At 57.8% G+C, this 15848-nt stretch overlaps 5 protein-coding genes across 5 annotated transcripts; 2 read left to right on the top strand and 3 right to left on the bottom strand.

Moving 5' to 3' along the window:
• Nucleotides 1-151: 151 nt before the first annotated feature.
• Nucleotides 152-2836, bottom strand: EX895_006472 (uncharacterized protein; the record flags this gene model as incomplete). Its single annotated transcript, XM_029887063.1, has 1 exon — nt 152-2836. One exon carries the CDS (start codon nt 2834-2836, stop codon nt 152-154), a length of 2685 nt encoding a protein of 894 aa, XP_029736555.1.
• A 691-nt stretch (nt 2837-3527) lies between these two features.
• EX895_006471 (uncharacterized protein) lies at nt 3528-5450 on the top strand (the record flags this gene model as incomplete). Its single annotated transcript, XM_029887062.1, has 1 exon — nt 3528-5450. One exon carries the CDS (start codon nt 3528-3530, stop codon nt 5448-5450), a length of 1923 nt encoding a protein of 640 aa, XP_029736554.1.
• Nucleotides 5451-5726: 276 nt separating this feature from the next.
• EX895_006470 (uncharacterized protein) lies at nt 5727-6767 on the bottom strand (the record flags this gene model as incomplete). Its single annotated transcript, XM_029887061.1, has 1 exon — nt 5727-6767. One exon carries the CDS (start codon nt 6765-6767, stop codon nt 5727-5729), a length of 1041 nt encoding a protein of 346 aa, XP_029736553.1.
• Nucleotides 6768-7845: 1078 nt separating this feature from the next.
• EX895_006469 (uncharacterized protein) lies at nt 7846-10281 on the bottom strand (the record flags this gene model as incomplete). The annotated part of the gene is made up of 1 exon (XM_029887060.1): nt 7846-10281. One exon carries the CDS (start codon nt 10279-10281, stop codon nt 7846-7848), a length of 2436 nt encoding a protein of 811 aa, XP_029736552.1.
• Nucleotides 10282-12007: 1726 nt separating this feature from the next.
• Nucleotides 12008-15815, top strand: EX895_006468 (uncharacterized protein; the record flags this gene model as incomplete). The annotated part of the gene is made up of 2 exons (XM_029887059.1): nt 12008-12650; nt 13426-15815. 2 exons carry the CDS (start codon nt 12008-12010, stop codon nt 15813-15815), a joined length of 3033 nt encoding a protein of 1010 aa, XP_029736551.1.
• Between the last annotated feature and the right edge of the window lie 33 nt (nt 15816-15848).

The raw sequence follows: 15848 nt of genomic DNA, 5'->3' as shown, positions 1-15848 counted from the left end.
CCATGGTGTGCCTGCAGTCTGCGGCTTCGAGTTTCTCGCTTCATCCACGCTTCACTGATCAATGCACGCAAGACGACACTCCGCGCTCGCCGCACGTTTGTAACAAGCCGTCATTGCCAGGCTACAGGACATTCTGAGATTGCACGACTCTCTAGACACCGCTACTGCTACCGCTATGTCTCTGCGCTTCCGCAGCGGCAGCGGCAGCCTTCGCCGCGGCGATGCCCTTGGCGCTGCTCCTGTTGTTCCCGCTCTCCTGATCGGCAGCCAAGACGGCTTCGGCATACATCATTTTGTACTTGACCAGCTCCTCGGCCATCTCCTCTTTGGCGATTTTGGCCATGACGACGTCTTTGACCATTTCGACGTGTTCGGCGTTGACCGAGTTGAGCTGTTCCTCGAGCGCTTTGACGCGCGCGGCGAGGTTGCGGTTGACGAGGCGGAGCGCTTCGACCTCGCGGCGGTGTGCGTTTGCCGCGCGGACCTGGACGTCGAATTCAGCGGCGAACGAGTCGAGGATGAAGGGGGTGATTTTGACGGCGAATGCGTCGCGGACGAATTCGTTGGTTCGGTAACTCGGCTTGCATGCTGCTGCCGCGGATGAGGAGGAGGCCGACGAGGTCGAATGAACGGATGCTCGAACCTCGCCACTCGCCACAACCCCTTCGGTGGGGCGACGATAACACTCGAACAGCTCCATCTTCAGAAACTGCACCGCCTGATCGAACCCCATCTCCAACAAGCGCTCCTCGTTTCGCCGCATCAACGCAATCGCAAACCTAAACAGCGCTTCGACCCCCTCCGCAAACACCGAGTCCAAAATCCGGTACACAAACTCCAACGGAAACCGATACGAGAACAGCGTCATGAACCACTGACTCGCGTACATGCTCGACTTGACCCCCTGCCGCACCAAATGGCGATGAAGCAACGGCAAAAAGTCCTCCAGCAACCGGTCGAACTGGAACAACCTTAGCTGGAGTGCCGGCATGTTGGGCGTGAAATGCCCGCGCAGATCGTACGACTTCATCAGCCTGACGAATGTGCTAAACGCCTCCTCGTCCGGCATGTTCAGCAACAACGGCCCGACCACAAACTGCATCCCCTGACAATACCCCACCTCCGGATCATACAGCGAATACGCCTTGATGACATTGTACAGATTCTCCTGCCCAATGCCCTTGCCATCTTGGAAGTAATCCTGCTCCGGGAACGTACGGTTCAGATCGCGCCGGATCGCCTTCTCGTGCGTGGACGCTTGCTTGAGATAGTACGCGTAGATGATCTCCATCTCTTCGTTCTTGCTGCTGCTCATGAGCTGCCACATCATGCCTCGGAGCGCAGCGGGGATCCCCGCTTGGATGGCGCGGCTGAGCTGGCGCGGTTGGGTGCGTGCGACGTGCTGGTAGTTGCTCATGACGTCTCCCCAGAACTCCCAGTCGATCTCTTCGTCGCCGACGTCGTCGGCGGGCGGGCCCGACCATGCGGTGTCCGCGCTGGAAGATGTGACCGACTCGCGTACTCCTGCTGTTGCTGCTGCTGCTGCGGACGGCTCCGCAACGGGTGCCTGAGAGCTCTGCGAAGTCGACGATCTCTGCTGCGCATCCGAATCGACACTCGACGAGCCTTCGTCGCCCAGGCCCCGGTTCTGCGAATCAGTGCGTGAATGGCGCTGGCCCTGGTCACGCAGCTTTTCAAAGTGCTCGCGTAGCTTGACGGCACCATCGATGCTAGCACGCATCTGCTTAGGATCGCCGCTAAGCCTCTTGTTCTGCGTTTCGAGTCGTGCCAGCAGGAAGTCGTAGTTCGACGAAGAGGACTCTTCGCCGTTGCGTGCGAGCGTGGAATCATTCGAACGTCCTCCCTCGGCAATGCTGCTGCGGGCGCCATTAGTGGTGATCGTATCTCGCCGCGAATCGCGTCGATTCGACGCGGACCAGCCGCCACCACCGAGGTCATCCTCAACATCGCCAGTGTTGGACGCCGACGTGCTGCCGAGGCTGACCACCGAAAAATGGTTCGAGTGCATTCCCGGTGTATCTGGAGGCTGATTGGCGGTTTCCGCACCAGAATCTGTGGGTGCAGTCTGCGAATAGCGGACAGGCCTGGAGGAAGAGTCGTCGCTGGACGCAAAAGGGTTCGAGATGGTCTCGTCGGGTTCGAGCAGCGAGGTAGCGCCTACCGAGGGAGGCACCTTTTCGACGTGCTCCGACAGGGTGGCTTTGGCGCTTTCTTCGTCCAGGATGAGTGAGTCAGAAGCAGATTGGCTGTCCCGGATTTCTGCTGAGCTGAGAGGAGTGTCGTCGCTCGGAGCTGCTGCGACAAAGGTGGCGGCGGACGAGCTGGCAACGATGCCATCCTCGGCGTCTTCGGCAGCAGCGCCGTTGGCCGAGGTTGCTTCCGATGGCTGCGACTTTGAGGGAAAGGCTGTTTCGGTGGGCTTGGGCGTATGCGCGTGTGCTTCGGCAGCATCAGCAGCTAGCAGAGTGCTTCTCGCCAATGGTTGGTCTGCAGTGTCCTCGTTCGACAAGTCCTCAACTTGCTTGGTCGCCTGCTGAAGCGATACATCGGCGGTGGTAGCTGTGCTCGAGGAAGGAGTCATCTCATCTGCGTGGGATCCATCGGCGGCATCTTCGAAATCGTCGTGGTCGGTGTGGCTACTTGACTCGTACCCTTCGGGTGTAGCATCATCTTGAGCGAAGGATAGCTCGTCCGCGAGCGAAAGTTGTGCGGTAGTGGTCGTTGTCGTCTCAGGCTCAACTTCGATGGGTTTCGAATTTCTGTCTCCCGCCGCTGCGGCTGCGGTTGCTGCCTTTTTGGCGCCTTTTTTGGCCATGACGAGATCCTATGTGCGGAGGTGGAAGAGTTGACTGAGTGCGCTCGTTGTCAGCGACGACGGTGTTGCTGCTGAAACTGCAGAGGATATCCTCGCAGGCCGAAGGTTGAAGGAAGGCGGGTTGGGACGGTGAACGTCGAAGTCAAGAGGAAAGGAGCCGGTCCGACCAGCGGATGCAAGGAACTGCGTGTGTGTATGTGCGTGCGTGCGTGACTGGTTCAAGGAGGGATGTGATGGTCGGAGAGGCAAAAAGAGGATGGCGTTGCTGCGGAATGTGGTTCGAGAAATGCCGTATGATGGCCGCGCCTGTCGGATGGTGCCGAAGCAGAAGAAGTGCCGCTCACGAGCTTAACTCTTGCGTCTGGCGCGTGGTCGGAGGGGCGGAGGCGGGCTGCAGGTTGAGGTGTTGGCAGCAGCAGCGGCAACTCTCAGCCAGAGTTTCACGCGGCGCCTCAAGGCTGCAATAGCGGCACAGGCCATCACGGTTTGGAATGCTGTCGCGCCTGAGCGACGGAGACCCTTATTTTAAAACGCAAAATGCATGGACTGTTTCAGCATTCCGGCCGGCACCTCAGCCTTGCTCTTGGAAGCAGCGCCGGTCATTTCACCGCTCCACCCGCCGAGCTCCAGAAGAAAGGCAAAAAAAGGCTTTTTGCATGCTGCTACCGTCTTTACGACTCACCCCCCAGCGATGTGCGGTATTGGCGTCTTGATAGCGCCCGCACTCACACAGCAAGACAAACGCGATGAGGCGAAACCTGAACATGTGTCTTCATCATTGCACAGTTGCTGGCCATCTGTGCTCGAGAACATTCGTCACAGAGGCCCAGACTGCCTAAACACGTTTCACCACGACTTTTTTGCTGCCACCGAGCCATGGACTGTTTCACTGACATCAAGCGTCCTCAGTCTGCGTGGCGATGGCATCACTGCTCAACCGCTATGCAGCAAAGATGGTCGGCTACTGCTGGCCTGGAACGGCCAAATCTTTGCCTGGGATGATCAGCAGACGAGTTCGGATCGCGCTTCATCTTCGCGGCATCGACTCGACTCGGGAGAGAATGATGCAATCATCTTGCTCGACAGGATACAGCAGTTGCTCGATCAGCACATTCAAGACAGGACCGACGATGCATGCCAGCAAGCTCTCTGTTCCGCATTGGCCGAAGTGGAAGGACCCTATGCTTTCGTTCTGCTCGACCGTGCGCAGTCGAAGCTGTACTTTGGTCGTGACCCTTTAGGGAGACGATCGCTGCTTTTGCATCAGTCGGGTGATCATTCGGCTCTTGCTATTGTCTCTGTTGCGAGCGAGGACATGCTTTGCTGCGGCGTCTCTCCCTCTCCAATCGAAATCGATTGTTCGTCCTTGTGGTCCATCGACTTGCTCAACGTTCCCGCCTCGCCACAGCCGCTTCCTCGTCTCAAATCACGTTTCACCGCTCCTCTATTGCTCCAAGAGCTCCGTGAGGACAGTACACAACCAACCAGGCCAGATCGTTCGTACGAACAAATCCGTCAAGGCCTTCTCGCAGTGCTCTCCGAAACCGTACGCCGGCGCGTCACCAACATCAATACAACACAACCAGCTGACGAGGCACACGTAGCCATTCTGTTCTCGGGTGGTCTTGACTGCACCACTCTTGCACTACTCGCGGATCGATATGTACCACCAGAACAGCCGATTGATCTGCTCAATGTCGGCTTCGAAAACGTGCGAGCGATTGCGGCGGCTAAGCTGGAAAGGGAAAAGAGGTTGAGCGCAAAGGTCAGGTCTGCCAGCAAAGGCAAGGGCAAGGGCAAGGACAGGCAGACGGGTGAGGCCCCATCGGACACAATGGTCACCGATCCGCAGCATGCCTCAGAGCCCATGAAGTCTACCGGTGTCGAGGCAGACACCGACTCCACCACCGACGATATCTACGCCGTACCCGATCGTCTCACCGGTCTCGCCTCCTACGCCGAGCTCCGGCGCCTCTCCCCCTCCCGCCGATGGAATTTTGTCCACATCAACGTCCCCTATTCCGAGTACACGTCGCACCGCCCATACATATCCACCCTCATGACGCCCACATCGAGCGTGATGGATCTCAGCATTTCCTCGGCGCTCTACTTCGCCTCTCGAGCTCGCGGCCACCTCCTCGACCCCACGTCTCTCGCCCCAGTCGCGTACAACTCACCAGCAAAGGTGCTGATCTCCGGCCTCGGAGCGGACGAGTTGCTCGGCGGCTACTCGCGACATCGCCAAGCATTCTCGCGCTGTGCCTTACCCGGTTTGGTAGACGAACTGCAGCTGGACCTGGACCGCCTGCCCACGCGCAATCTGGGCCGAGACGACCGCGTCCTGTCGTCGCACGGCAAAGAGGCGCGCTATCCGTATCTCGACCGCGCCGTGCTCGACTTCCTCACCGCCATTCCCGTCGACGCCAAGGTCGACCTAAGCAGAATAGCCACCGAAGGCGCAGGGGGAGACAAGCGGCTGCTTCGAGACGTGGCGCTCTCGTTGGGCTTAGAGGGCGCCAGCGAGCTCAAAAAGCGCGCTATGCAGTTCGGCACTCGAGCCGCAAAGATTGATCACGAGAGCCGGAACGTCAAAGGTCACCACCAGCTCACTTAGGCCTTCACCTCGCGGTGTGCGTTCTGCTTCTCGCACCACCATCGCTTTCAATTGTCGCGCGCTGACAGAGAAGCGGAAGAGAGAATGTCCACAAATGCGAAAAGTGATGAGTAAAAAAACAGGAAAGAAGAAGAGACAGAGCGCAGACTGTATGTTCAGAGTGAAAGAGTGTGTATGCGTGCGCACACCGGGGTTGCTCCAACACCACCGTCACCGATCGGACAGCCGGTGGTCATCGCAGTGCAGCGAGAGCCCCTCCTCCGCCTCGCCCACCCCTCAGTGCGAATAGTTGCCCACAGGCGGATAACCCATCGGCGACTTGCCCGGGCCCTGCTGCGCGAACCTCGACGGACTGGTCCCCCTAAACGAGTCATGCGTCATCGCACTACCCGCGCCCAACATGGTGCCATCGCCCTCGCTGCTCGACGTGGCAAAAAGCGGGTCCTTGACCTCCCACACCGCTTGCTTGCTGCCCACGGAGAACTCGAGGTCCTCCTTGGTGATCGAGTCCCAGTACTTGTACACCATCATGACCGCGAGCAGCATGCACAACGACCCAAAGAAGGTGCCGTCGATGTAGTGCTTGACTGCGCGGCACACCTCCTCGCCAAAGCCGTACATCAAAATGAGCCCGACGGCGAAGAAGAACACGCCGAAAGTGATGTCGCCCAGCGGCCAGCGGTCGTCGAGCGTTCGCAGGACGAGGAGCACCTGCGAGATGGTGTAGATGAGCACGCACGCCAGGGGGAAGATGAGCTCGACGATCCAGAGGCCCGTCTGCTTGACCGGCGACATTCCTGCAATGCCCTTGAACGTCGCAACCGACACAAACATGCCCACCCCGAACAGCACCACCGAAGACACCCGCAAGAACCACAATGACTTGGGCGTGCCGTCCTCCGCAAATTGGAACCCAACAAAGCCATTGATCAGCAAACACCAAAATATGCTCGTCTTCAGCCCCACGTAGACCGCCGTCAAGTACAAGTACGCCGCCGAGTACGTCGGGACGATCGCCGAATCCAAAAAGATAACCAATACCTCCGAGATGGCAAACAGATAGAAGAAGAGCACGATCTCCTTGCGCCCCACCGCCGTATACTTGCTACGAATGTGATACACCATGATGGCAGTCATGACGAGTGCGGCGATGTGGATGAAGCACGTAGCGGGCTGGAAGATGATCGTCTTGTTGATCTCGACGTTTCTCGAGTAGCAGATGGGTTCGAGCCCGAGCCCGGACGTGCCGAGCAACGGACAGACGACCATCGCCACCTCATCGCAGATCGAGGTATATGAGCCGAAGGAGAAGCCCATTTTGAGATGTAGGGACCTCGATGAGATTCAGATCGAGAATGAGAGATGGGCCGTCGATAGTGAGCGGTTTAGGGTGATGAGTGAGGTGTCGACGCCAATCAAAGCAGCGTGGGTTGCCGAATGCTGTGAACAGCTTTTAGTCGCAGAAGAATCCGTCGAGCTAGCACTGCAAGTCGATGGGACAGCACGCTCCTATCGCGAAGTCGTTCAAGGTTAACGGTCGAGCAGGGGTTGTACCGCGCGTCGAGAAAAGAAGCGATGTTGTGATGCCCACCGATCCTGATGCTGAAGCGATCGACACAATTTAACCACGTAGGATGACGATAGAAAGAACAACGGAGGGGATGGAGAAAAGGTGAATGGTGAGGAGACGGAAGGAAGACCGGAATGCAAGTATGTCGAACACAGCAGATGGAGCATGGCGATCGACGCATGTTTCTTGAGAAATCATTTCGCCGTGTGTGGAAACCCGTATCAACAGCCAGACAGCCAGACAGGAAGCGCGCTCTGCGACGCCGAGGCCCGGACTGGCTGGCTGGCACGTCGAAAATGTCAGGCGCAAAAAAAGCCAGCGGGGCTGCTGTTGCAAAAAATAGCCTCTGCAAACTGGCTCTCCATATGCCTGCCTGCCTGGCATCAGCAGCAGCAACCAGAAAAAGCGGTGTCTCGTTGCTCCCAAACACGAGAATTCCGATTTTCATGCATGGCTGCAGTTTGACTTTGTATTCGTTGATCAACAGTTTCAGTCTCTCTTGAATTTCCAGCTTCGCAACACCAGCGCAGGGCCGACTCGTAGCCCGACTGGCGAAAAGGGGTCTGGCTTTCCCCTAAGTCCAATTATCAATAATAATTTTATAATATTCTTAAGGAAAAAGAATAACACACATGATTCACTCCCTTTGATGTGCGCCGGCGATGCTATCGCGGATCGTGACGAAGAGAATGTATCAGTCAAGTTCTGACTTCGTTATGATTGTCATGGTTGAAACCCGGGTGGTAGATATCATATCCTTGGATCTAAAGACAACGATACAGCAGATAGCTTCAACACATAGGACAGCGATATCAAGTAAGCGAATCACAGCGCCCAAATCTTGACAACGCTGTCCTTTCCACCCGAGACGGCGTATCGGTCCATATACCGCAACCTCTCGACGGGCGAGGTGTGACCGTTCAGAGTCAACGAACCATGCTGCAGCGTGGTACGGTTGAAAATCTTGGCCCCATTCTCGCCGGTAGCCGCCAAGATCTTGCGCGAGTCAAACTGCAACGCCGTAACGGGGTGATCGTATCGGATCGTGTCCGAGATGCTGCCCATGCGCAGATCCCAGATACGGATCGACTTGTCCAGACTGCCTGAGATGACGTTGTGTTCGTCAAATTGTAGACACGTCACAGGTGCCGTGTGGCCCAGCAGCGTCCGATGCGCCTGTCCCGTTCGCATGTCCCACATGCGCACTCCGCCGTCTCCTGAACCGCTCGCCAATGCATACCCCCAGAATTGCACACCTCCCACGAAGTCCTGGTACATCTCCCAGCTGCCGTCAGCGTACGGTGGCGTCGGATACGCGAATGCGCCCGAGAGGTTGTTGAGCACCGAAAATGAGTCGCGCGACGTCAGGTCCGGCCGTGTGGGGCCCAAGATGGCGGACGATGAGGCTTTGCGCGAAGGAGACTCGGGGAAACCAAACTCGGACTGTGAGATGGCCTGCGACGACGTTGGGTTTGAGATAGCCCATAGAATGTCCATGGTCAGCACACACTGACCCGTGTTGAGGTCCCACTGCCGCAGCGTCTTGTCCGAAGCACCGGTGACCAGGCAATTGTCGTCAAAGTACAGAGCAGTCACCGACTTGCTGTGCCCTTCGAGGCTCTTGACGCATGGGTCGAATTCGTCCCGCACCTCCTCCTCCTCGTCTCCCGCGGTTTCGTCTCCATCGCGAATCTTGATGCTGCTCATGCTTTCGTCTCCCTCCAACTGGGGACTGCGACTCAAGTCGGGCGATCTTCTCCTTGCCGGGAGCTCCCCCGATGCTGTCATGGTGAGTCGTGCTTCGAAGTTCTCCACCTTGGTGAGATCCCAGATGCGGATGGCGTTGTCCGAGCCACCCGTGATGCAAACTTCATCTTCCACTTGCAAGCACTTGACCGTTCCGGTGTGACCGCGCAGCCTACCCACCTCGTCACCAGATGCCAAATCCCAGACTCGCACCGTCTCATCCAGCGATGCCGAGACCAACGTACCGTACGGCTCGGTAAAGTCAAGCGACGTGATGGGAGCCGAGTGATCCGCCAGCGTCATGAAAGCAACGCCAGACGGCAGCTCATCGTGCTCCTGAGGCATGAACAGAGGCCCTTTGCGCCGACGACTGCTGCCTTGGCTCGTGGTTGCGCCCGAGGCGCCTGCATTGGCAGCTGCGGCGGGTCCACCGGGCATGGCGCGCAGATGCTTCTGCACCGCTAGCAGCTCTCCCACGCCCTCGTGCTCGTCGTTGAGCTCCAGCTCCTCTTCGCGAAGACCAAGCAGCTTCTTGTGCAGACCGGCCTTGATCTTTTCCAGCACCTTGATCTTTGCATCGACGGCGGCCATCTCGGAATCGATGAGCGAGCGTCTGACCCCAACATCGTCCTGCTCGCGCTCAATCTCTCGCAGCTGTCTCTCGAGCTCTTCGAGTTCGATCACAGACGAGCGTGTGCCATCTTTGCCTCTGGACAGGATGCGACTCGCCTGATTCCTGCGTGCGTGACGCTGCTCGCGGGCTTGGAAAGCAGAGACAGGCTCGGCGTCAACGCCTTCCACCATGAGACCGCGGGCTTTGTCACCCATCGCCTTGAGGCCGAGCTTGGTCGGACCCTCGGGACCATCTTCGAATCCACTGGCAATGGCACGAACGCGCCTGCGACGTTGACGCCCCTCGGTGGAGCTGGGCAGTGTGGCTTGGAAGCCTCGAAGGAGCGAGACGGATGGCTCTGCTTTGGACTTGGCAGCCTCGATGGTGGCTCTCGAACCAGACTGGTGATCGCTTTGACCGCCGAGATCGAGGTCTTGCGCAGCTGTTGCAAGGATGCGATCGCTCTCTTCCAACACGAAGAGCTCGTGCGATGTGATGCCGTTCATTGGCCCACGACCGATGCCGGACTGGATGAAGGAGCCACCCATGCGAACGAGCGATCGAGCCGGGCTGCTGAGGGAGAATCCGGGCGTGAGCAGCAGCCGTGCGCGGCGCTGACCATCAGGCGTTAGGCCGAGAGCGGTGTTGGAGTTGGTGACGGCAGCCATCATTCGAGTTGTCATGAGTTGAGGCGCAACGTCGGAGAGTAGACGGCCCGGCTCGATGTGACCGTTGGTACCATTGGAGCCTAGATAGGGAGATCCGGGTGCGAAGGGCTGCAGGTAGGCCTTCGTCGAGTGGATGGCGCCGGAAAGCGTGTCGCGGATCGAGGTGGACGATGGAAGGCCGGAGCTTGGCTCGCCCGCTCGCCGATCGGAGCCGAGCAGCGGACTGTAGCTCATCCTGAGGCAGCGCTAATGTGGCTTCAAGGCGGGCCTACTTGCGATACTGCTTCTGAACTCCAAGTGCAGCTGATGCGCTATCTGTGGTTTGTCTGCAGTCGAGCCTTCGAATGGCTGATGCGTTGGGGTCGGCGGGAGCCGTGCACAGACGACGCGTGGATTTTCTAGCGATAGCGAGCGGAATCTCCTGCTGAAGGAGACCGCTTGGTCGGCGAAGGGAAAGACTTGCGCAGGGGTGACTTGATCAAAGGGACCTCCACCTCCGTGTGTGAACGGTGCGATGCGACTCAAAGAAAAGTGCCAAGTCGAAGTCGTTTGTGTACGCTTCAGTGCTGCGCTTCGATATGAGACGATCAGCTCCGTCAATCCGCGGAGGGTTGCTGCAGAGAGAGAGAGAGCAGATGGATGAACGAGGACGGGATGATGGTAGGTAAGGCTGGTAGTTGATGCGCTACTTCAATCGACGTCGGTCTCTCAGTCTCTTTGTCTCGCTCTCCACTCTCACGCGTTTTACTCGAACGCTCCCATTTTGTCCGGGCTGAAGCGTACCAGCGGCACCGAACAGAGCACCGAAGAATTCCGGTAGCAGTCTCAGTCTCTTGTATCACGCACTGTCCAGACTCGGCCTCGCGCGACCAACCGACTTGGAAAAAAAAGAAATGGAAAATCCAATTTTTCCCATTCCAAGGCCCTCTTCCACTTTGAAAGATCACATCACACACGCATACAGCACGCCAGCTAGTGTGATGTCACACTCAACTACATACTGTATGCTCGAAAATCTCCTCTAGCTTTCGCTTTCGCAGATGTAACGCAAAAGCTCGCTGGGTTTGCCTGTCCACACGGCCTTGGTGTTTGCCTATCGGCGCCCGAGATTCGGCCTAGTCGCACACAGAGGCTTGCAAACTTTGTTGCTGTTGTTCGTTCGGTTTGAACAGAGGGACCGATTGGTCGCACAAGAAGAAACACTGCTATTTGGAGTTAATCTCTAACTGAACCAACAAGAACTTCCCTTTCATCTGCAGCCAAGAGAAAGCATTCAATCAACGACGGCTCCTCCCCCAATCGAGAACCAACCTGCTGCGCTTGACACAATGTGGCGAGCCAGCCTCCTTGTTACTTCGCCTCACCGAGCGCAGCGCATGTGCAAGAAGGATGCTCGGAGTCGTTGCCTGAACGAGGACGACGATGAGATGAAGGACGCTCGGGTTGAGAGCCTTTTCGTGCGGTTGACGCGTGAGGTCGGTGCATCTATCTACACGCCTCTTATGGCGTTGTCAATTTACGCGAAATCCTTTTCAGCTCGTCACGGAAGCGTCCAAAGGCGAGACTGTGGGCAGAAGACCAGGCGGAAAAATGGCAGAGAGCCAGAGAGAGAGGAGACTAAGAGCGCTTGGACCCTTGCGTGGGTGCGACACTGGCAGCCAGAGTACAGCAGGGCTTCCCCTTTCCTGACAAGCCAGGGAGAGCGAGATAGAGGTGAGATTCCAAGTCTGGCGAGTCGGGCAGTCAATCTCGCTGGCCCTTGTTTCCTGACCCACTTGGTGCTCATCCTCCCGTCCCTCCCCCGCCACAGCTTCGTCTCTTCGTCCCTTTTGCACTCGCTAGCATCGCCGAGCTGCTGTCTATCAACACATAGACCGTTTCGTCCTCGACAATCGATGGCATACGCATTTCCTACCGGGTGATTCAGACTTTTCGACTCGCACATTGCAACCATACCACCATGCCCCTCACTAGAGCACTTTCGGCACGTCTGCGATCTGGATCGCGCCGCCAGCCTGCACCTGCGGCAATCGATGGCCCAAACGAGGACGTCATGGCTCTCAAATCGCAGGCAAAAGCAGCTTGTACCACAGGATTGGGAGCGAGTCGTGCTCTCGTTGCCGGCGCGCTTCCTCAACTCAACATCCAAGTTTGCACCAAAGGCCCGTCTTCTAGCTCGACCGGCCCGGCAGCTTCCCCAGCTTCATCGCCATCTCGACCGCGATATGTGCGAGGCGCCAGCAGCCGCTTCTCGTCCCGATCGTCCAACTCGTCTCGACGCTCCATCCTGGGTAGCTCTGACTTTGGCGACTCTTCCGACGATGAGAACGACAGCCAGGGCAACTCGCGTCGATTGGGAGGGTGCTCCTCGTTCCTCACCGCTGCCGAACGACCGGACGACAGCAACAAGGAGAACGTTGCCCCGTTCCGGTGCACTTCGCAAGACGTGCTCGAGCTGGAAGCTCGAGATGCGCAGGAAGAAGATGCCATTCGTCGTACCAGCATCTCCAACCGATCTCAACAAGGCAGCCTCATGGAGCGGCCCACTTTTGCACGCCGCCTCAGCCGTAGTTCGACCACATCCGAGCGTTCTTCTACATCAGGTAAGTCTTCTTTTCTCCCCAATCTTCATTCTCATTGGGTCCTTGTATGGTTCGGAGAAAGTCGCGCGCTCGATCTGTCGGGGTGGGCTCAGGTGCGGGCTGCAAGCGCTGTTTCACAGAAGGTCTTCAGAAGATTGCTCGACAGGTCGATAGATCTGATCTGTACAAACGACCTTCGCATTTGCATGCACAATGGTCATCACACACAGCTGCAGCCTCGATCGATTCAGACGGCCAAAGAGCTACCAAACTCCACCTCTCCACAGTCACAAATTTCGCAGGCTGCTGCTCCGTGTGACTGCCGCAAAGTGCATTTATTATACAATATTTGTTCCAGCTGCACTTTGTCACGGTCACATTTCACAGTATCACTGAGACCCACGACGCGCCAATTTACGCGTGTGCGCGTCTGCAGCTTTGGGACTTTTTTGGTTCGCAGAGGGCATCTCAGCCCGTCCAGGTTTCGCAAAAATACTGCAGCTGCAGACGGCGATGTCTAAGAGCACCTATACAATATAACAGTTGGCTGATCACCTTCCCATCTTCTCATCTTCTCGTCTTCTCGTCTTCTCTCCCTTTTCCATCCTCTGCCTCCATTGCATTCCATCGTCTCCTTCATTCCTACCTCTCATCGTATTTCCTGCACCTTGCATCCTTACGTGCATACCCTGCACCGGTCTTGCTTTGCATCCTTTTCGCTGCTTCTACTGCTCCGTCCTTATTTTTCATCGACGCTCTCTGGCTCTCTATACCCTTCCTTTCTTCGACATGCCAGCTCTTGCCATGCCGGGGACACACTCGAAACGCCTAGAACGCACTGCGTCCGATCACAACCTCCTTACCTCTTCGCCTAACACCTACAGCTACATACAAACAACCCCAACACGTCGACCCTCGACACTCTCGGCCTCGACCAGAAAACGTTCGCGCAATGACGTCGACTTTGATGATGCCGAAGAATCGCTCCCAGCCAGTCCTCTCTCTCGCCTCAGGCTGCAGACCCCGACCGCAAGACGACGAGGTGCATCCTTCCAGCAGCTCTGCAGTCCGAGCTCGTCTCGCTTCACTCCTACATTCGCACCAGACGAAGACTCCGGATCGTACTTCCCACTCTCGTCCCAAGAGTCGGCGCAGAGCTCTCTCTTTGACACGCACAGCATCGCCGAGAGCTCCTCGGCCCCGACTTCCTCCTGCTCCTCCGACCGCGACGTGTCTCCTCCTATTCACCCTGCCCTCCTCGACTCGGCAAACCAGCAAGAATACTCGAGCGTCTATGCCCACGCAAGGGCACTCCTCCGTTACGCGGCCGGCGTCGATCCCGCCGAGACCGAAGCCGGTCTCACCATCACCAACGCCGCCGTCTCCAAGCTCGGTGGAGACCACGTCAAGGTCGTCGGTCGCGAGTCGGAACGTGTTGCCATTCAGCTTTTCTTGCAGCAGACGTTTGGCCTCTTTGCCAGTGCGCCACAGAGGGCGCAGAGTCTCGGAGTCGAGCTCGACGGCGATGCTGAAGCCGCATGCCTCTACGTCTGCGGTCTACCAGGCACCGGCAAGACAGCCCTGGTTCGTTCAGTCCTCAACAGCCTTTCCGAATCAACATCCAGCTCCTCGACTTCGACCTCTGTGCCGCGGGTGGCATTCGTCAACTGCATGACACTATCGCATCCACGTCTCATCTTTGGCAAAGTCCTCCAGGCACTTGGCTCCAACGCGGCCGAAGGTCAGTCGGACGCTGTCGCTGAGCAAGCTCTGTCCACCTTGATCCGTGAAGGCAACCAGCGCATCCTCATCGTGCTCGACGAGATGGACCACCTACTTCAAAGCCGCGCGCACCAAAATATCCTCTACAAGATCTTCTCGTGGACGTCCAACTGCGGCGCTGGTACCGGCAGCGGTGCCCGCGGAGGTGCTGCTTGCAGTCTCATTGGGATTGCCAACTCGCTCGACTTGACCGAGCGTTTCGTACCTCTGTTGGCGAGCAAAGGTGCGTCGCCGGCCTTGTTGCACTTTCGACCGTTCGAGGCGAGCGAAATTGTTTCGGTTATCCGGGACAGGCTTGAGGGTCTGTACGAGCGATATGACGACGAAGAAGGGGTTACGCCTGTGCAGAGTGCGTCACCAGACGAGCTGGCACTGTTTACGCCGACAGCTGTCGAACTGCTCGCCAAGAAGATCGCCGGGGCTACGGGGGATTTGAGGAAGGCGCTCGATGCAGCACGTCTGGCTGTCGAGATGGTCGAGAGCGAACAGCGAAAGAAGGCGCTTGGGCAGGTCGAGGCGGAGCGTGCCAAGGCTAGTGCCGCTTCTGCGAATGTGCATGCCGAGACTGCCACGTCTGCCCCAAATGCTTCTCCAGAGGCACCCGCGTCAGCCGACGCCGAACAGCCCCAGAAAGCAGCCGCACTCCGAGCTAAGCTCCTGCGACACCTCGCTCCCGGCACCGCCCCCAAAGTGGGTCCCGCGCACATCCTCAAAGTGCTCACCTCAGTCCTCGGCTCTCCGAATTTGTCCAAAGTACGGGGACTTGGCGTACACCCAAAACTTGTGCTCCTCTCGATCCTTGTCGCCCAGGCTAGAGCCGAGCAAGGCCTGAGCGTGCTCGGCAGTGCCAGTAGCAACAGCAGCAGCAGCTTCACCAGCGTCACCGCTTCGGCCTGCTCCGCAACGCGCATCGCCGACGTAGAGTCGACGTACCATGCCATCCTCAAGCAGGAGCACGGCCTCTTCTCCGCTCTCGAAGGTTCGGAGCTGCTGGGCGTGTTTGACATGCTCGAAGTCAACGGCGTCATCCGTATCTCTAGCGAGATCGAGACGGTCCAGCCGCGAAGCGGATCCACTGTCGCAGTTACGGTCAGCAGTGGGGTGAGTCCGAGCGGCAAACGCGCCGCGAAGAAACAGCTGCTGGCGAGCAGTCGACAGGTGTATCTCGCCATGTCTGCCGACGATGTGCACAGGGGGATCTGTACTTCGAGCCCCGGTGGCAGCACGTCTTCGGCGACCGGTGGCAATGTCGCTGTGGCAGACACGATCGCGCGGATTTACACGAGAGAGAAGGATCGTGCGGTCAAGGCCAAGACGTACCACAGCATTGCGCAGGAAAATGCCCGGATCAGACAGGATGAGTTGGGCGGTGGTCGCATGGGCGTGCCTGTGGGAAGCTTGTAAGAATTCGACCGGATATCAACCGGATAGCTTCCT

This window comes from Sporisorium graminicola, chromosome SGRAM_9 (assembly GCF_005498985.1).
Source record: "Sporisorium graminicola strain CBS 10092 chromosome SGRAM_9, whole genome shotgun sequence".
Taxonomy (NCBI): domain Eukaryota; kingdom Fungi; phylum Basidiomycota; class Ustilaginomycetes; order Ustilaginales; family Ustilaginaceae; genus Sporisorium; species Sporisorium graminicola.
Note: the sequence above shows the minus strand (reverse complement) of the source record. Positions and strands in the feature narration are given on the sequence as shown.